This window comes from Bombus huntii, chromosome 4, assembly GCF_024542735.1.
Source record: "Bombus huntii isolate Logan2020A chromosome 4, iyBomHunt1.1, whole genome shotgun sequence".
In the NCBI taxonomy this organism is placed as follows: Eukaryota; Metazoa; Arthropoda; class Insecta; order Hymenoptera; family Apidae; genus Bombus; species Bombus huntii.
In genome coordinates this window covers 10446192-10467642 of record NC_066241.1, presented here as the reverse complement: position 1 = coordinate 10467642, position 21451 = coordinate 10446192, and the positions used below count along the sequence as shown (strand labels likewise).

General features: G+C 31.4%; 1 protein-coding gene across 1 annotated transcript; it reads right to left on the bottom strand.

Annotated features, from left to right (window-relative positions):
• Positions 1-895: 895 nt before the first annotated feature.
• LOC126865066 (high mobility group protein DSP1-like) lies at positions 896-17514 on the bottom strand. The gene is made up of 5 exons (XM_050617146.1): positions 14890-17514; positions 6845-7069; positions 3292-3455; positions 2950-3124; positions 896-2775 (listed from the first exon to the last, which is right to left on the bottom strand). Exons 1-5 carry the CDS (start codon positions 15583-15585, stop codon positions 2665-2667), a joined length of 1371 nt encoding a protein of 456 aa, XP_050473103.1. The 5' UTR covers positions 15586-17514; the 3' UTR covers positions 896-2664.
• Positions 17515-21451: the final 3937 nt, after the last annotated feature.

Genomic DNA, 21451 nt, shown 5'->3' with positions numbered 1-21451 from the left:
TGCATTGTAGCATGTATTTGATTATATATTTTATTTATTTTTTAATAATATACTAATGTCATGTACCTATAGCAAAAACAAAATCCAGTTATAATCCTAATTATAGAACGAGCTGGAAAATTTTTATGTAATAATAATTGATATATTGCAATATAATAGCAAAATATTCATTTAGAATGCACTATATCACAATTATCAAGGACTAAACTTTTATATAGTGAATATTTTGTATACATAATTTCTTTTGATTATAATTAAATGTAATGATAAATCTTGCAAACATTTCGTTCGCTAGTTTATTACAGTAAGATTATAAATCAAATAAATATTATTTATTACATTTATTAATGTTTTATGCACATTATTGAATCATAAATTATAGGTAAGAAATAATGGACTGTTCTAGTAGATTATGAATGAAAAAATTTATATTATAGGTAACAATTATTCATCTATTATTAGGAATACTATATCAATGGTACATTTATAATCTATAGTAATACTTATACAAAATAATAGAAAATTATTTGAACCTATGAGATACATATAAAAAAGTACAGTAACATCCTTCTGCGTTGAAATATGTAATATGTATAACATGAAATAAGTTAACACATTACTTCCGATTTTAAGTTAACTTCTAATTCTGATGTAAATAGCACCAGCATAAACGTGTAAAATGCACATGTTCCATATTATAAGAAAGCAGCGTGAAAAATAATACTTTATATCATAAACAAATAGAGACTATATATACTTACTTTTATATAAATATATATATATATATATATATAAATGTTAGTACTCTAAATCTAGTACTGCTTTGAGAATCCAATATTTCGGACATATACATGCTTAGAAACAGGTTCGGAGCAGTACCAGAAACATATTCACATATTTTTTTAAAAGTTTATTTATCCTAAGAGATATACAAAACAAACATTCTTTTGTAACTGTTATAATTCCCCTATAATAACACAGAAAATTCTGCCGTAATTTTCAATATCTGTTTTTATTAATTATCTCCATCAAATGGATACCTTTGTATCAGTACAATTCATTTTAACCAGCTATGTTAAAATTATGCACATCTGCAAATCAGTATTAAAATATTACAATTTCATATTTTACAGTATTCATCCTCTAGCTCCCTCTAGAACAGGTTTTGCTTATATAATCACACATTACATAATAATGTGCACGGGAGATGAAAAGCTTTTACGTCAAAAAGTAGTGGTTACCTGCTGAGCCAAATCAAGGTGCAAGTCAGTCTGACTGTAAAGAAGCCTCTTGTATATTCATTTTGCATACCAATCTTGGCCACGAAATTCATATTTGCATTACTTAGCCTGCTTTTTTTGGTATGCTTCTTACACAGTTGACTCTAATCTCAATGATTAAATTCTGTACACACTAGGATCTAGGAATGTTAATATTACAAGAAACCACAATAATTTATTATAATACAGCCTGCTGTACACCAGATGACTCGAGGCAATACAAGACACGCCTTATCTTACTTTCTTAAACAATGAACGGAATCACATGATTCTGAAAGGATTTTAACGTATTCGTTTTATTGGAAAATGAATATGAGAGGGAGAATGACGATGGTAAGGGCAGGGACTACTTCAATTTGCTAAAACTCAAAGAATAATTCTACTTTAGTTTGTCTTCAACGACTGTCATTAATTTCAATGAGAACAAAAATTCATTACTTTATACGATTATAAAAGATTTGAAATTATGATTATTACTAAGATAACATAAAAACGAATTTTTATCAGTTATGTAAAATAAATCGAATCGCCTTGTTTTTACGAATAAGAATTAATTGTGTTTTATATGTTTTACGTATAGTATTTTTTACAATACTACTGCTCCATGGCTGGGTTACCGGCCTAATTTTGATTTCACAAAGTTGTGAATTAAATATCTTGTTTCGATTTTGATCACTTATAAGCTATAAGGCTCAATCTCGTGGTTTAGAATACATCGTCTGTGGAAACTATCACATGTTGACGCAGATGTAGAATCGAAGTTGCATTAAAATATATACTTATCCTAATACTTACAACTATACGACACGTACTTAAATCAATTACATTCATACAAAGCAGCCCCATACCCCACCTGCGACAGATTTGATTTAAAGAAATATTCTGTACAAGGATATACAATAAGTCTTCTTACACTGGCAGCGAATGAACTGAACTGATAAATACCAAATTATTTCGAATGATACCGCCCAACTATGGAGCCGCCGTATCCAGTTTTATATAGCTGCAACAGCTTTCAACATAGTTTGAATATAATGTCAACAATGATTGAGCCCCTGCGCCTTCCACCTGATAGAAAGTAGGGTCACCATATCTTTTCATTCTGCTATCCTACGCCATTTTACATGTTACTATCAATATGTTAAAATACAAATGTCATTCATACGATCTTCTTTCGCACCTCTCATACATACAATTTTAAAATAATTAATATAATCGCGGGTATTTAATTATTATTGTAAATAATCAGGGACTGGTGATTAGTTATTTGTTTTCCTAGTGGTGTAAGTACGCTCACGCTAAGATCAATGGTACGTACAGTAGGTGAGGTATGCTTTCAGGATCAAGGACACGGGGTGATAGATGAAATTTTGTCGTGCATCCGCTATTCATCATCTTCTTTATACTCTTCTTCACTGTCACTTTTTACAGTATTTGCTGGAACTCCTACTACAGGTGCACCATCTTTCATTTTCTTTTTGTACGCAGTCATTTCCTAAATAACAAAACATAATATATATCGAGTTCACATAAATTATTACAAACATTGTGAATATATTCGTACATACTGTAGTTTAAATGCTAAATATAAGATATATTTAATATTTAATAATACAATAAAAAATACCTAATAATTTGTTTGAATCATATATAATTATGTTATACATACTCTTTCATATCGAGCCTTATCCTTTTCCGCCATAGCCTCATATTTCGATTTGGTTTCAGGATCTGCATCTGACCACTTTTTACCAAGTTCCTTAGCAATATCACCTACACCAAACTCAGGATTTAGCATTTTCACCTTTCCACGTTCATCATTGCAGAACCAGAAAAAGGCAGATCTATTGAATAAAACGTAATATCATTATTACATGCGCATACATACACAAATTATAGTTTTATAAATATAAATGCAAATAATAATTAGAAATAATTAAAAACTATCTGAATATATTAATTGCGTTTTATTACATTATGAACATTAAATAATTTCATCACATTTACTTACAGCGATCTTTTAGGAGCATTATGGTCTTTGATGTGTTTGCGTTTTTTGCCCCTGCCTTTACTTTCTCCTTTCGGTGGTGTATAATTTTGCATCTCTGCATCGTATCTCTTTTTATCTTTTTCAGCCATTTCGTGAAAACGCTTCTTTTCTTTATCTGACATTGTCTACAAACATGTAGTACATATTATGATTATAAGAAACATACTTGTGTGACACTAAATTTATAATTTACATAAAATAATTATAACTATAATACATTTACTGGTTTACACATTTATATATGTACGCAATGCTATAAAATGTAAACATAATTTGATAATATATAAAAGTGCAATAATTGTGAAAAGTATTAATAAAAATTAACAACTGATCTATATTATTTATATAAATGTATATAAATTACTTAATATTCGGATTAATATTTTTTTAATATTATTGAGGAAGATCAGAGATATTTAATCCTTGTAACTAAAAAATTAGAATGAACAGTAATAGATAATAATTATATTATTACACGTTGCAAATACTGACAGAACCTGAATATATTTTTATCGTCTTTGTTGTTATAATCATTTATGACGAGGTACGAGAATCGGGATCGTGAAGATGACATATTTTATTAAAAAGGAAAAACGCTAATATGGCGAGTAATTAAAATATTGTTAAGTAGGAGAATACCTAATAATAAGTAGATTATGAATGTTTATATATCCATAGAAGAATTGAAGGTGCAAAAATGTATATAATATAATTATATATATGTAACCAGCCTTCTGCGCTCAAAAATATACTTGAAAACGTATAGTTCGTGGAAGAACATTTAAAAATTTTACAGCTGCTGAGGCCAACATTTTAGTAAGATAATAGGAGGTCAATGTCTTTAATCGTAAAGACCATCTGGTCTGTAATCTAAAAGAGGAGCGTGCAGAAAGTGTCTCTCCCTTTTCGAGGGGTAGGATGACCAGATGTTGGAGTAGCACCTGTTCAAAGTGACGTTGTTTCACATTTGCAAAACTTCTTCTACCGAAAAATATATCTGAACTTCTTAACGTACCGAAAAGTTTGCGATAAGTAATATTACATGTTATTTTATAGATATTTATCAAACAGTAAGTAATCGTGACAGACATTACGTGAAAATATTTTCTAAAATGTAAATCAATTTCAAATTGATACATTTTATTCGCTTGCAGCTTTCTAATCGCACTTTTATTATACACATTTTGCACAGTAGTTTTATAAGTATTATACAAAATATAAATAATTGGTAAAACAAAATTATTTCCTAATGGAAGATACGATTCGCATTTACGTGTTTTATAGTAATTCTAATAGTAATAATTCTGACCCGTATTTACCTATACCTGTGTTAGACAAAATTCAAGGGAAAATTAATTTTAATCCAAAATTTGTCAAAAAGGCTAACAACCTTATTACCTGTTAGTAGATTTTAACTGCGAATTTTATAGTATATTTTACAATATTTTTAACGAATAAGAGAAAATTCAAGTAAACGATTTAAAAAATTAAAGGACAGCCATGTGATTGGCATATTATTAGTTTTATGACATGATGCATACTATACAATATAAGGGACGAACTCTAAGGAACAACGAGTTGTAAACCGGTCCCGTTTCTAATCAAACTCATGACAAGATCCCGGGTAGTAGCAGGTATATGATTAACCGTTAATCCGAAATATTCCTGATCTGTCCATTTTAAAACTACTTTTCTGACTAGAAGTTTACATAGACAAATATAATCAAGAATTATAGAAGTATAATATCGATGGTGTATTATAAAAAAATGGCTTCACTAAAACATTTCAATACTTCGTATTATAAAAAAATAATTTCATCGAAATATTTCATTACTGTGTATCGATCAAACAAGAATTTCATTCATTGAAATCAACGTCTAACTACCTATAACATTCTTCATTCATAAAAGAAATACATACACTTATTTGCAAAATATTTATATAAAATATTTTCCTACAAGAATTCTTTCCTTTATTAGTTAAGATATTTTTTAGTAACTTCATAAATAATTTCTTTTTTAAAGCTTGTACTATTATCAGTTTGTTGTAAAACTTTATGCACTCAAAATGATTCTGTGGGAGCTTGCCTTATGTATAAAAAGATACGGACAAGTTATCTTCAAAGAAATCAACGTATAGCAACTTCCAGATGAGGTCAGTTAACTGTAAATTACTACTTAAATTAGTTACACTTTTACTCCGGCGAACAACGCTAGGAATTATTATTATTTCCTGAAACATGTTTAACGAACTAATTATAGTTACTTATATCTTAAAACAGTGTAAAGAAGTTTCATTAGAAATATATATTCTAAATCCAATCAGAGTTTTTTTCGTTCGAAGTTTAGTATTATGCGCACTAGCAAATATCATACTTTTACATCTTATGTATTCTTATTAATCTTGTTTAAATATGTTTGTGTTTCTTTATTGTATATTTATGTCGGCAAAATGTCTATATAAAATATATTCTTCTGATGTTTTGTTCCTATATGTGTATTATTTCATTATATATCACAAAATATATATCGTGCTCTTTATATTAATGTAAAAATCTCGATTTTATAAGCCACATTATTCAATTATAGAATTACATAAAATATGTAGAATTATGCTGCTAGATATATATCTGGTAATTAAATCAGTTTCTGAAAATATAACTTCCACAAAGACGTAAGTGCTGTGAAGTTCGGAAATTATACTTCATTTTACAATATGCAGAATAATGCAAAAATAATAGATTGTAACTAATGTAACTGTAATAATTATTACATTATAATTTATTAGCATTATTAGTCTTGTGTTAATATTATTATAATTAATGAACTAAACACATATTAATTATAACACACATGCTATCCTACAGTGAAAAATTTTGATAAATAATTCTAAAAATATAAATAAGTGCACGACAATAATTTTTGCTTATATGTACATACTATTTTCATTGATTAAATCTTTCTGGTAAGTTTGTTGTCTGAATTTTGATCTTTTTTCCTTTATTTCTGTAAAACCCTTTATCTTGCTTAACCATAAATTTACTTCAGTTTTCTAAATTATCAAACTTTAAATCAAACGAATATTATTTAAAACAAAAAACAATCTGTAAGTTCTGGTTATTAACGATAAACTTTTTACATGAGCCTCTCAGAAACGAAACTAAACAACTTCATTTTTTATTAATTTCTTAATTTCATAACACACGATTAATTAATATTCAATTCTCAAAGAACAAATGACTTACTTCCATAAGTTCATTATGATGAAAAATAACATAAATAATGGTAAATTCTAAGGTGTATTTGAAGAACTGTTTGTAACATCGTCACTTTTCTGTACTTTTCAATTTATAGAATTGGTTAACGTGTACTTCTGAAAGACTCACATATTTTATTCTATAAAATGTGTAACATGCTTTTATAATTTCATTATTATTAATTTGGATGTAAAACGATAGAATTTTAATTATATCTCAAGTGGATGAAGTTCTAGAAATATTTTAATGTCTCTTACCTTCCACCTCATTGCACACTTTTTAGAGAATTCTCGAAAGACAATCTTTTCCTCGGGGTGTTTCTTTTTATGTTCTTGACGACATGTTTGCACGAAGAACGCGTATGCGGTCATCCGTCCTCTTGGCTTCGAATCCTTTCCTCTCGGCATATTGTCTCGTTGTTGTAAACTCTGAGCGTTATTTTGCTGGAGATTATTCTGCTGCGGTAACTGCTGTATCTGGTGCTGCAATAAAAGAATCATTATTAAAAACACGGTGGCAATTATCAGTGTCCTCTTAACTCTCGTTTAACGAATATTTGAAAAAAGGAAGAATTCGCTAGCGTTTTATTTTTAACGCAAAACGAACAGACTAAAAAAATTGCTATTCTTCTTTTTCTCTTTCTCTTGCAGAAATTGATTAATTATCGTATCGAATTGGTAATGTAGATTGGCTCAAAGTTACAAGATTCGAGCCAGCATATTTTGTGATGCGTACAATTCTCTTTTGTTTCACATTGTGATAAACTCTACTCTAAACATAATATACAGGTATGAATACTGTATTGGATTGCCAAATGTTTGAATAGACCAGAAGCCGCCTCTAAAGATGTGTTTTCCAGCGAATATTATTCAAATTAGCTTTGAAACTTCTTCGATACTCTCATCCAAAGCCAGAATCTGTCTGAATAATTGTTAAAAGATATCGAATAATTAGTCCATATCGAGACGTATCTACATGTTAATTTTACCCATTACTACTATAACGTGCAATATATTGGTAATGACCTTTTTATCTCTAATGTACGAATCCGGAATCTAGTAAAGGGATTCTGGAAAATAAAGTTTTTTTTATTTCTAATCAGATTTTCTCCCTGCGTGCAAAGCATTGCTTCGTAGACGAAAATAATACCAGGCGCATAATAGTATTGCGTGCAGCTATGTTATAATTCTAGAAGCTAGCTGTTTAAAACACTATGTGTACAGGAAACAAAATTCCTTCATGACATAATATAATATATGATGATTGTATAATACATTGTATTAATAAGCATAATTGTCATGAATATCATTTCTAATACCTAATATATAATATACATATACATATTATGTTTGAATAAATATATAAATAAGTTTAAAATATTAATTTATTGCGTGATGCCTAGCACTGTTATCTTCTTGTTAAAGATAACATTCACCAATATTTTGTATACAATTTAAATAGTGTTCTGCAAGTCAATATTTTGTTCCAAGTTTATTAATGAAATATAATTTTCCTAGTGATAATATAAGTTGAAACGAATTATTCTAAATAATTTATTAATATCGTACAGTTATAGATAGCAATGAATTGGCAACAGGCTAGTCGGCAACTAAGCAATTATTATCGTGTACTATTTATCGGGTATTAAACAGTATAATATTATACTACTGTTAATATCATACTGCGTATTATTATTATAAAGTTACAGTATCTATTTTAAACTACAATTTCATTGTGGTTGAAAATAGAAACAAAAAATGCATCTAATGTGAGAATATCATAATTCATTTGATCATTATACTTATATGGAATATCTTGTAATGTATTTAATGTAATATACCTATCGAAGAGTAAATTATTTTCCTTTCTCTGAGTATGAAACCCACAAAATATAGCAGAACAGACTTGTATGCATTCTCTATGAATAACAGTACAAAAAGAAGAATTGTTGTAATAAAGACCATGCTTATATTATATTGTATGTCTTTTACAGTTTTCAGTAAAATGAGAATGGTAAATGATAAAACAAAAAGATGAATAAAGAGTACTTAACTTTACTACATGACATCACAATATACTAATTTCATTAGCGATGCTTATTATGCGGAAAAGAGAATTATAATTTACATTGTGATAACAAAAAATAAGTACTTTGGAAATATATTTTCGAAACGAACGGCATAGTACGAGAAAGTTAAAATTTTGCGAACATCGTTAGTGTTCGTAATGAACATTGATGTATGTACAAACTTCATTAAACGAGATCGTGTTTTCAGCATCAACTAAAATTACTTCTAGATTGCATGTTACTACGTGTACCCAACAAATATTTACATATACGATCAAACAGAAATTGATATCCCCCATTTGTTTAATATTAAAATTTAGTTCAATTATTTATCTAATTGACAAATACCTGCCGAAGAAAAAAGATGACGATTTAGATAATAAAATGAAATACTGAACACAATTCATTGGATTTTCAAGAGAAGATTTCCTGAAAGAGTGTACTCTAATTTAATTTAATATTATTAATATATTACTTTAAGTTTCGTTGATGTCATATTTTAAATTTATATCGTGTTAAAACTTATCAGTGAAAATTTTGGAGATTGGATTCTTTTTATGTGTACTGCATTTTAAATCTATGAACAAAATTTATATATCGCTTACAGCGATATTTATATCAGTATATTACTAACATCTTTTCCGATATCTTAAAAACAATTTTGTATTTATGCCATATACCTCACTATTATTGGTTATTACTTTTTGTTTAAAAAAAAACCTTATCTTTTTTTATAAACTTTAAGGTCAATGTAGATATAAGATATTGATGTAGAAATAATTTATTTCATGTAGTTATCTACTCTTCTGTAAGTTTATATCGACAAAAAATAAAATTCTGTATAATTAATAAATTAAGAGATAATAAATTGCAAAAATTTCTGCACGAAGTTTTTAATATTATGTTTTGTGTATTTGTAAATGGTGATCTCGTAAAATATCGAGTATAAATGATCAAGTAAAAATATTTTCTTTAAACATTCGTAAAAAGTATAATTTACTCAATGATAAGAATCCACTTTAAATTATAAAACCTTATTACTGAGATATGTCTTTTCAACTTAAAACAAATTAATTCCAACGCTATTCATTTATTTAAATACGCTTAAATTATCTAACCAGTTAACAAGTATGTACTTTTATTTACCTTTTTATAAAAAGTAAATACTTTTTATTGTACCTTTGTGTACGTTATTTAATACGTTTTGACGGAAACATGTCAAGTAAGTGTTCAATTATTTAAACGAAAGATAAAGAGATAATATGATAACTTGAAGAACAAATTTCACCAAAAGGATATGATTCTGAAGAAAACTAAAATTTAATTTACTTCTAATCTTTTTTAAATTCTAAAATTGCAATCAAATGTTCTAAGATTTCTGTAATGATAAAATATGCGAACTAATATGCATTTCATGAATAATCGTGCAATATGTATTCTTCATTGCTGCATTTCATTTCCTTTGCAAAAAAATAATGTTCTGTAATTATGTTTAAGATAATCTGACAAAATTCGATCAAAATGTTAAAAATGTAACAATACTTTCATCTGCAATATCTGAAAAATAAGAATTCATTATATGTACATCATTTTGAACTGCAAAAATTATGCCATATGTTATAAAGATTGAATTCCTCCTAACGCTACTACGTCACACTGGATCAATTTCGAAACAATCTGTTGTGTTGTTCTGTTATTAAAAATATTCTCAAGTTTGAAAAAAATACGAAAGAATTGTTGCAGACATATATAAATTCTTGTTTCTTTTTACTGGTTGGAACAAGTATTACAATATAAATCAGAGTTAAGAATAATATAAACCACTCGACCCACTATTCGAAACTTTATATTGCTATAACTAAAACACGTTGTCAAGGAATATAAGATCTCAACCGATCTCAGGAATTAATCAAACATTAAAAATAATGGAAATATTTTTCCATATTTAAACGTTCTTCAATGTATCTTCGTTGGAGATTAAGGAATCATTTATTACTGTTAATACCGGTTTCTCATTTATGATACTGTTTTACGATGTTTGCAACTATCGTTTACAGTTATAATGTTTCAGTAAATCCTGCGTGTAATCACATTCGTACAATAGAAACATATTATATAAAGATTTGATACATAAACCATTTTGAATCACTACCTAAAGTTTCATCGAAAATTGATTACTGTTACAAATTTATGTCCAAACATATCACCGAATATGGTGGCATTTCAAATATCCCATAGCTCAAACTATTTTATTGATAAAATCGGAGCATCGTTTGTTCCCTGATATCGAAAAGCGGTCGGAACAACTAAGAGGATCAACTTCTAAGTTTATTGTAAAGTAAAATTCAACGGAACGAAATTATAAAAAATTCCAAGATCCTAAATGCAATAGAGATATCTTTTGGAGTTTTAAAAACCCTTGAAAAATGTATGTTTGTATATTTCATACATATATTTATATACAAAATAAATTTTATGTTCATTTTTTAAATTCCCCTCGAAATAACTTTTACTGTTTTGGTAAAATCTATAACGTAGAAGTCGCAATATTTCTGAACGAATATCGTTTATTATTTTATGAAATGTACGCATAATCGAATCAATAGTTCCAATCTTTTCTTTTCGCAAAGAGAAAATTGCAAAGAAGGTTTTCTTGAATAACGATACGTTCAACATTTTATCCAAGGAGAAAGAACGTAAGTTTATTTCCTCCATTTACCTCTATCACTGTAATCTTAAATTTTCGGGCCACTTTCTGACTTTCTCTCCATCTGATAGATACAGAGACTTTAATCTTAACTTTCATTCGAGCTCTGCTTTTAATATTGCTCCAAATACGTTTTCAATGCTCCGCGATATTGAATGCTCTTTATTGGAATCTCGGGGAAAAAACACGGTATTTTTAAAGACAGACATTCTTAACCGACATTCTCTAACATTGCGATTCCGGAGCAATAAAAAGTTGTAGCGATGTAATAATTTTATGTGTTTCATCAGTAATGTGTTAATAACTCATATTGTGAATATCGCGCGATTCTAGATTAATAAAGATTAGTGTGGAAGTAATAATTTCAAATGAATAAGTTTATGTGTTTCATATCTATTATAATACAGTGTCTCATACCATATTTTTGAATAAAAGCATTTTTAACCATATTCTTTTCAAAATTATTTCAAGATAATCATTTCATGCTTCAAACTAAGTGCTCTGAAGAAATATTGTAACATGTATATTTACATTAAGTACAACGAAAGGAACCTATTCCTAGTGCATCACGTATGTAAGAGATTCAACAGTGACTTGTTGACATCTCGCTAAATTTGAACTTGTCATAGGACAACTTTACAATATGTGAACATTTGTACTGACACACGTTTATCATTGTACAATCTATGCTTGTAACTCTACTGTTAAAATATGCACAAAAAATGATATTATGATTTGAAACAGTCTGATTAACGTGTATTTTTTGCTTGCCAAACGTTAAATAATTCATAAACCGGCAATTAATTTTGCCGTTAAAAGATACGCAGTACAGATATCAAATTGTATTATTAAACACGTGCGGCTCATCTCTAATTAGACTAGAACATATACATGAATTAAAACTTGCTGAAATTAGGACAAAAATCAGACAATTATAGAACCAGTATATCCAATATCGTGGAGAAATAACTAAAAGTATTCGAAGGATTTTGTAATTTCTCGAAAATATTGGAATACCCAGATTCAATATTGCTAGTATTACTTTTATTTTTCCTTAGGGATTTATAATTTATATCCATGGCATATTATGTATTTATGCATTTATCTATTATATATATATATATCTATTATATATATATATATATTATGTACGTGTTAGAGTTTAATATGAAAGATCATATTAAAATATGAAACATAATCCTTCTGAAATTTTGAAGTATCCTGAAACTTTACAGGGTTGAAATAGAGTTTAATTTATCGTTAGAAGAATTGAAAAGCTGAATATTCTTGAATATTTTTCTGTAAATTTAACACGAACTTGTGTACAGAAAATGTAATAATATACTTGAATAACTGCAATCATAAAATCCAGTAAAATAGAAGATGAAGAACAGTATTCACGAAACAGAATTTTATACTTTTAACATCATTGAAAAGTAGAATTACTCTTTTGTGCTCAACCAACCTTCGAACAGACACTAACTTTAGGAAATTCATGAGGAAAAAATGACTATAATTTCGTCACTTTATTTTATAAATAAAGCGGAAAATTGCCTAACTTTTATCGAAAAGAATCTAAATTTCTTTTTTCCAACATAAATGAATAAAACACGAACCAACAATACGGAGATATGAATTTTATATTTGATTCACAAAATCAATTCCAATGCGAATATTTTTCAATATCGGACATACGATTGCTCGGAGCTTCTTTTACTTATTAATAATAAATATACGAATAAAGGAAACGACTAAAAAAGTTTTCAATCACTCAGAATCTCTGAAAAATAAAATTCTTCATTTCATATTTAATCAACGAAACCAATTAAAAAGTGGCGCCTCTTTGTATCAAAGAAATGACGCTGTGAATTAGAATTTTTTTCTATCTACTGACGATTAAAGCTTCAACCAGGACGATCAAATCGTCCAGAAACTCTTTGAAAAAATAGGAATTTTTAAATAGGTATTACGAAAAAGTATTCATATATGGTCAAAATATTTCAAGTAATTAAAATATCTGACAAAAAATCCAATAAAATACAGTCATGAATAAATGAAGAAAAGTCTAAAGAAGAAACATTTGAAAATTCTATAAAATAGAATTTTGTTGCGTTAAAATGAAAAAAGCAAACTAAGAACAAAATGATTCCTTATCAAAGGAACGTCGATCAATCGGAATTTCTATTTCCAATCGTGAATGCCTAAAACACTTCGATCAGAGGAATCGAAAAAAAAAGAAGGGAACCGGCACGGCAAGAGCCGCTGTACGAACGTACGTACGAAGAAGGCCGCACGAAACCCGGAATCAATAGCGGACAACGGTCGGTGGGGCAAGAGACGCGAGTCAGGATGAAACGCAGACGGTAGTACGAAAGCAAGCACGATAGAATCAGTTATTAAGATTTTTTCAACGCAAATAGAGCCGAAAATTCATGACTAATTTGAGTCGATTATCATCGATCGTCGACATGTTTTGTCAACTGATGAAATTTTTCTTAATGAAAATAGCGATTTATCGGCAATTTCAATAGAATATAAAAGATAAAGAATTAACAAAATAAAAATAAAGAATATTTTCGAACGTATTGCCCTTGCTAATCCAATTGTTGGATATTTGAAATGAAGTATAAATCCATCTGATTATTTCCTACTAAGTGCTTTCCCTTAATAACGTCGAGATAAACAGCTCGACGACATAGCTACGGGTATAATGATTCAAAACGTCGTTCGTGTCAAAGTATAACCATCACAATGACGACCATTTAAACTTTTACAGCCGAGACAAACAGAATAACAAGAGTTCAAAATTCTTAGAATTATTCTCGCATATTAAAGCATGTCTTTATGAAGATATTACACGGCTAAGGAGAAATTGACGTTCAGTCACGTGTTATCATAATTACTGTAATTATGCTCTTTACTGTACTCTTTCTCTTCGGTTCACAGACAGAATGAAATAGTGATGCTTGCCCAACTAGTCGAAATCGATTTTCTTCTTTTCGTCAGTTCTTCTCAAAACAAAAGAGAGAAACTGTACAACTCGTGTATTTGTTACAAGTATTATTCTATATCACTAAGCGTAAAACACTAGAAAAAAGTACTTTTCTTTTCAGTGTTTCGCATAGTTACTAACAAACCACTAATAGATTTCTCGCTTTATCTACGAAAAAAGAACAGAAAAAAGGTAGTTGAAGAACGAGATGCAACAGAAGTGCAACTTTTTGAAAGAAACCGCAACATATTTAATAAGTTAGAATGAGAGAGATGTTAAACCTATCGGTTAAAAAGCGATACGAAACTGATTGTCAAGAAATATTAAAAGACCGTATCTCAGCCGCTTTTCTTCCAAGTGCATAAAAGAATCCCGCGCAAATAGAAGTAAGCGAAAAATATATATATAAATGTATGTAAATGTAATGATGTATAGGGTGAAAAAAACAATAGAATATACTTGTATGAAATTAAAAAGCAGGCAATAACGAGAAAAAGAGGAAGCATAAAGGGGGTCGATCGTGGTCGCAACATACCGGGGACATAACGGGGGGCGTGGACGTTTGTGTGGTAATGGGCGAGAGGTGCTGCTGTTGTTGGCCCTGCAATTGCTGATGCAGGTTGTTCTGGCCGGCGTCCATAACTCCACCTGGGTACCACCACTGTACGCCAGGCGGTGGTGCGGAAGGTGTACCAGGTACACCTCCGCCTGTTCCGGGCCCCGTTCCTAATCTATAATCATAGCCTCCCCTCATGCAGGAGCCAACCGGCGTAGACGTCGAGACGGGATTCGACTGTGTGCCCGTGGTGGCTGGATTCTGAAAGCTGGAGGCCATCTTGTAGGAGAAAAGCTGCTGGGTAGCGGCAGCGGTACTCCTAACGATATCCTGATGATGCTGTTGCTGTGCTTGCTGTTGTTGCGTTAGCTGCTGCTGCTGTTGATTCATCAGGTGTTGATGTAAATTCTGCTGTTGTTGCTGTTGCTGCTGTTGTTGCTGTTGTTGTTCGGCAGATACGGCGTTTAAACCCGAAGGCCACCAGGCGGTACCACCGGAGGCATCCTCGCGGCTTCCTGGGCTCGCTGTGCCCCAGCCACCGGCAACGCGGTGGTGTTCCGACATATCGTACACGCGGACGGTCTGTCTGTCACTTCGGCCTCGTTTACCACAAACGGTACCACCAACCAAGGAAAAGAAGAGGATGCACGAAGAAATTACACGACACGCACTCATACACCACACATACGCTCCTCTGTCTCCCTCATACAGGACATGCACACATACGCACGCGAACGCTGTGCGCGCGCGCACGCACTCGCTCGCTTGCTCTCACACCACCGACAAAGTATACCTCTCTACACGCACACACACATGTACGCACACGCACCCTCACATTCGTACGGGATCCTGTTCGTGACCGTCGTGTATCGCGCGACACGCACCGCACGCGCTACTGTGTTCTCACTGTCACACCACGTTTCTCTTGTCCAGCCGGCGCACTACACGATCACTACTAGTACTCCTGGTAGCACAAGCGGCTTCATACACGCTGCTTTTTCCACGACGATGTATAGAGGAGGTCCTCGTGAATACGTACGTTATACTTGGGATGCGGTCTACTCGACGCTACGCTCAACCGTTCGTTAGCTCCGTGAGTAGGTATGGCGGGTAGAGGAGGAGGGCGGGCGGGTGGGTAGGGGAGGGCGCTCTCTCTCCCCTTCTAGCTCTTTCTTTTTCCCTCTGTCTCCCCACCATCGACAGATACACTGCCGCGTCTCTCCGTCTCTCTTTTTCTCCCTCTTTCTCTTGCCGTCTCTTCTCTCTTCGCTCTCCTTCTCTTTCTCTCTTTCCCTTTTCTTCCCTCCCCTAAGTACTCATAGAGCCTTTCATTCGAGAGACACAACGTTTCTTTTCGAAGTCACCGATAATGATATTTAATAATAAGTATGTATCTTCGTTCATTTATGCGTGCACTATTGTTCCCCTTACGAAAAATACATAGTATATATATATATATACATATATATATATATATCTATATTGCCCTTTTCTTCCCTCGAAAACGTGACGGCCTCTTCTCTCTACTTGCTCGTACACACGGTGCTAATTACGCACTCTATGCGACACCACGCTCGCATAGAGACGCAATGCTTCTTTTACGTGTATATACACACCGATGTTGGCTGTTGCACAGTGGTAGTGGAACGCGTAATAGCTTTTTCACATGGAGAAGCTTACGCGCGGATTGCTTCTCTCGCCACCGACTCTACACGCGATGCCGCACACACAGAGGGCGAACCTGGCGAGGACGGGCTGGCTGGACGCTTGTATATTCTCTCTTTCTCTTTCTCCAACCCGATCCCCTTCCACACCGACCCGAAGTCTCACTCACTACTTGTCTGTTTGTCTCTTTCTCCGCGTTCCTCTGTCTTTTTTCCACTTGCACGAGCTTAGCCTTCCTTCCAGCGGACGCCGGCGAACTCGTACAGCGTTGCCAAGCCACGCTTTCACCCGCCCGCTCACAAAGGAAAACCCGAGTACGCCGACCAATCGAACTACATTTCTGCAGTGGTGGGGATGGCGGGAGTCTACCACTACTGACATCGAGGCAACGTCGCTTTCTCTCTTCCGTTCGTAGAGAATTCGAGAGCCATGGCTCGTAGTCCCCGGTAAGGTAGAGGGGCAAACGACTGCAAACCCTTCTCTACCCTTGAAACTCGAGGTCAACTTTTAGGCAGAGAAAGAGAGCGAAAGGGAGAGGAAGACACACCAACTCTGACTTGTCGCCGTGCGCTCTTTCTTCTCGCGCCTTTTTTTACCCTTCTTAGTTTCGTTACACTGCTACGGTCACTGGAATTTGCTCCACATTGGTACTTCCTGCTTTTCGCGCACCCTTTTTCCTGCGTGTCAAGTCGGCTTTACCGACCGAAGAACTCTCACTTCGTGTCACTTGTCAGTCGATACGGAAGAACTTTTTAAAATTTCCAAGAAAACAAAACGCGGAACATCTTTTACAATTTTTTTAGATTTAACGAAATTATGCTTTCCTTTAGTATATCCATCTCTTTAAAGGCTTGAAATATGCACATTACATATATATGAATGTAATAGTTTATTAATATCGAAGCACCCTCGTTGTTTAATAAATCAATGTTAAGTTGTACATTTTCTACTACAAATTCGTTAGGTTTTATAAAATGTACCTAATTTAAAAATTTTACATATTTTTGAAAATCCGATGAAAAATTGGAAAGTTTAAATATGTATACTTTCTCGTTCGTCTTCGTAAGATAAAATGTAATAAATATTACTCCTAACAATTCCAGGGACAATGCTTTATACTAACAAATCATGTTTCTATAGAAACATAATTAACTTTTAATGATTACGATAATAAGTAAATCTTTCAGTGCGTTAATTATCTTCCTTTCATTATTTAGAATAGTATTTCAAAAAGTATGGTTACAACGTTTTACATATATACTGAACTTATTCAAACGAAACACAAACTGTCATGCCACATATGGAATGCAATTCCTAGCATATATGTACTCTATAAACTCGTACCCCATAGCCAACGCATACCCCGTAATTTCTAGCTGTTATCAGAAGAAAGATCAAATCTATTAATATGGAAACGTATCGTGGGAACGATCGCTGTGCAACGTTGTTAAACGGCGAACCTGAACCTCCACGAGAAATTTCTAACGCGTAAGGAGCAACGTGAAATTGCGCAAGCTTTTGGAATTCCGATTTTTTAAAATTGCGCACAGACAAGACAAAATGAAAATGTATATCATAGGATTTGTACGTCGGGCTTCCTTTCTTCCCACTCAACCCCCAATCAAGAGGCGGGTGAGTCGGAGGTAACCCGGCAAATCGAGAGAGAGAGGAGAAGAGAACCGGGTCCGGGTCAATAAGACGCATGAGCAAGTGAAACAGAGATGGAACGAGAGAGAGAAACCGAAAGAGCGAGCGAGCAAACAGGCACGTTGGAGAAACAGAGAGAAAGAGAGACCGCGCATTCCCAGGGCTAGGCAACGTAACGAACGAACGAACGAACGAATGCAAGAAGGGGCACGGTGAACAAGGGAAATGGTGGAATGGCAAGAAAAAGAGAGGCACCGATGACGAAAGGAAGGAGAAAGAGAGAGGGAAAAAGAAACATACGATGAAAGAGAAAAGGCACAGCAGGCAACGAGAGTCCTGGCTTCAAATTCTCGACTCGTGTTGGTACCGCGATGTTCGTTCGAGCGAAGCGAGCCGATTCTGTCCGAAACGAACCGATCTCTCTCGATTCCGTCAGTGTGAAAAAGTAACCGAATAATTTTACGACAAGACGTCGAAATTAGAAAATAGTAATAGATTTTACGAATTTATATAGATCCTGCAAAATAGGCTTTATGTAACTTTAATGATAAATTTAAGAAAATTTATGAAAGGATTTTTCGATGATTTCAAGAAAATGTAAAAAATAGTAAATACATATGTAAAATTGTTAATCTATTTGGGACTGTAATATCTTTTAAAGTAGAAATAAAATAAGAGAAGTATTATTATATATCTGAGAATTATGAAAACAAATGTACACATTCCACGTATACATACAAATAAACGTATGTAATTCACTGAGTTCACATTAGTATTTCAGTTTAAGTAGCTACCAAGATATGTGTAGACCTATAAGTAATATGATTGGAACTAAAAAAAGATCATAACAGTCGTCGATGAAAAACTTTCAATAAAAAATAAAATATGTTATATCGGAGGATGTCCAATCTTCTTTTTAAGATACAAAATTAAATTTTTCAATACATAATTTTCAAAACATGCACCTACAATATATGTAATAATTTTATCAAAAAATGATATGCATCTACGTTTTAAATAAAATTAAATAAACTAATAAGAGATAAAGCAGGCTAACTTTGAATTTTCTACATATTTAAATTATAGGTAATAATAAATATAAATAATCATGCATTCCCATCAATATAATTTATATAAATTTACAAAATATGTAAATACTAGAATATTAATATTTATAATAATAGAATATTAATAGTAATATTTCTTAAATATATCTTAAGTTAAATGAACTGAAATGATTAAATTAAATCATTGTATATAAATGTCCGCTCCCCAATCAAAAAATAAGATGAAAAATTAACAAGTGACTAACTAAAATTAAAAATACATCCCATCTCTGTTCTTTTCGTTGTTTTAAATTTGACAAGTTTGTCAAAAATTTGGAACACAAGTAAGATGATCTTGCTATTTTGATACTACTTGTTGACCAATTCTGTCGATAAAAATTATGTCATTCTGTTGAAAGCATTTTTACGTTTATTCGTGTATGTCACGACTTTTAAGCATACAATGCGAAATTTTAATGTACAGCGTAAGAAAAGGAACATGATATATCTATTATGGACCAATGCCAAACGCGTGTATGTATATATGTACATACTTCATACCATGTACATTTAAGAGTGTTATATTTGCATTTATTCGATGCACCTGTATAAGTATAAAGAAACAATGTGAAATACTTAATATCCTTTTTCGCGTAAATGTATATGTTTTCTCATACATATAAGCGAATTTATGCACATATGTCTGTATAACGTTCTCCTGTTTTTTCTTGACATCGAATAAATGGTAATTGCGAGCTACACGTACATATATAACGTTGAACGTGCCTGTCAGTATTACGCAAGATCACTTTCAATTTTATTATTCCTATATTTGAAACTGCTCTTGCGTTTCGTTATAATTCAAGTGGAATATTTTTACGCAGGGACCTAAATCCCTATCGTTAAAAGTTGTAAAAAGAATTGTTTAAAAAGTTAAAGTTAGTTTTAAAAGTTAAAAGTTAACAAGCGAAAAAAATATATTAATTCTATAAAATAGTACTATCAATTATATGCTTTCTATAATATCTACTCAGTATTTGGTGACTACAATATGTAAATAATTTAAAAACTATACATATACATAATTTTTAAATCACGAAGGTTTATAGACGGCGGCAATACAGAGAAAACATTTCAAAATAGTTATGCAACAATACTATGTTATGCTCTTCAGCTAAAGTTAATTTCATACTTTTAGATGTTTATCTTCGAGATATTCACGTAACATTAGATAGTATGGAACATTTCAAAATATATATAATATAATATGAACTTTTTATATAGCAAATGAAATAATATTTTTTAAATATTCTTTACCCAAAACTCTTACCCAAAAAATGTTATTTTCTATTTAATAACGAGTTTACTAATCGTGAGCCTAGAAGAAGTCATAAATACAATTTAATCCGTAGATAAAGTATAGAAGTTAATAACCACTGAATATAAACATACTTAATATAAGAAATGAAATATAATAAAATATAAATAAAAGAACTTAAATAACAGGTTAAGAGATATTTTTACAACAAATTTTCATAATAGGAATAAAATGTTATATCAATTTGATTTATGATTCATATAAAAGATTCAGAAATAAATATTTAGAATGTGTAAATATTGAAGTTGCATCGTATATTATATAGGGTGAGTCGTCACCTAACTCAACCACTTATGAAGTCGTGTATTATATATATAAAAATATATCTTAAAAATTAAATGGTTTCGGAAATAACTTGATGTTATTAGCATATAGGGGACATTAAAGAACAAAGTTTAATTGGAATAGAATCATGTAAATATTCTCTAATCTATTAATCCATCCTATGTATCTTGCCATTTCCTCTAAAAAAGATTAAGCTACTTATATTTAAAAATAATTAGTTCAGCTGATATTTTGATTTCAATCTTGTGAAGTGATCCTTATAGTACAACATTTACTTTCTTAAAATTAATATTCTGCAGTACGATTTTTAACTTGAATTCAGAGATTTATTGGCTTTTAAAATGACTGTTTAGTACTTCTTTAAAAGTCCGTTGATCTGTCGGAAAAAAGTCGTTAAAGGTAGTACATATTGTTTTTTACGACCTTCGTTTCTCAAACAACTTTATAAAAAATCTGATAGTGCCAAAAAAATATTTATTCTAGTAATCTCGGTGGAACTTCAATATATCCACATTATCCA

Coding starts and splice junctions, on each gene's coding strand:
- LOC126865066 (XM_050617146.1), bottom strand. CDS start 15,585: ATGAGTGCGTGTCGTGTAATTTCTTCGTGCATCCTCTTCTTTTCCTTG. Junction 3,456..6,844: donor AGTGTGCAATGAGGTGGAAG/GTAAGAGACATT, acceptor ACATGTTTGTAG/ACAATGTCAGATAAAGAAAA. Junction 3,125..3,291: donor AATGCTCCTAAAAGATCGCT/GTAAGTAAATGT, acceptor TTTATTCAATAG/ATCTGCCTTTTTCTGGTTCT.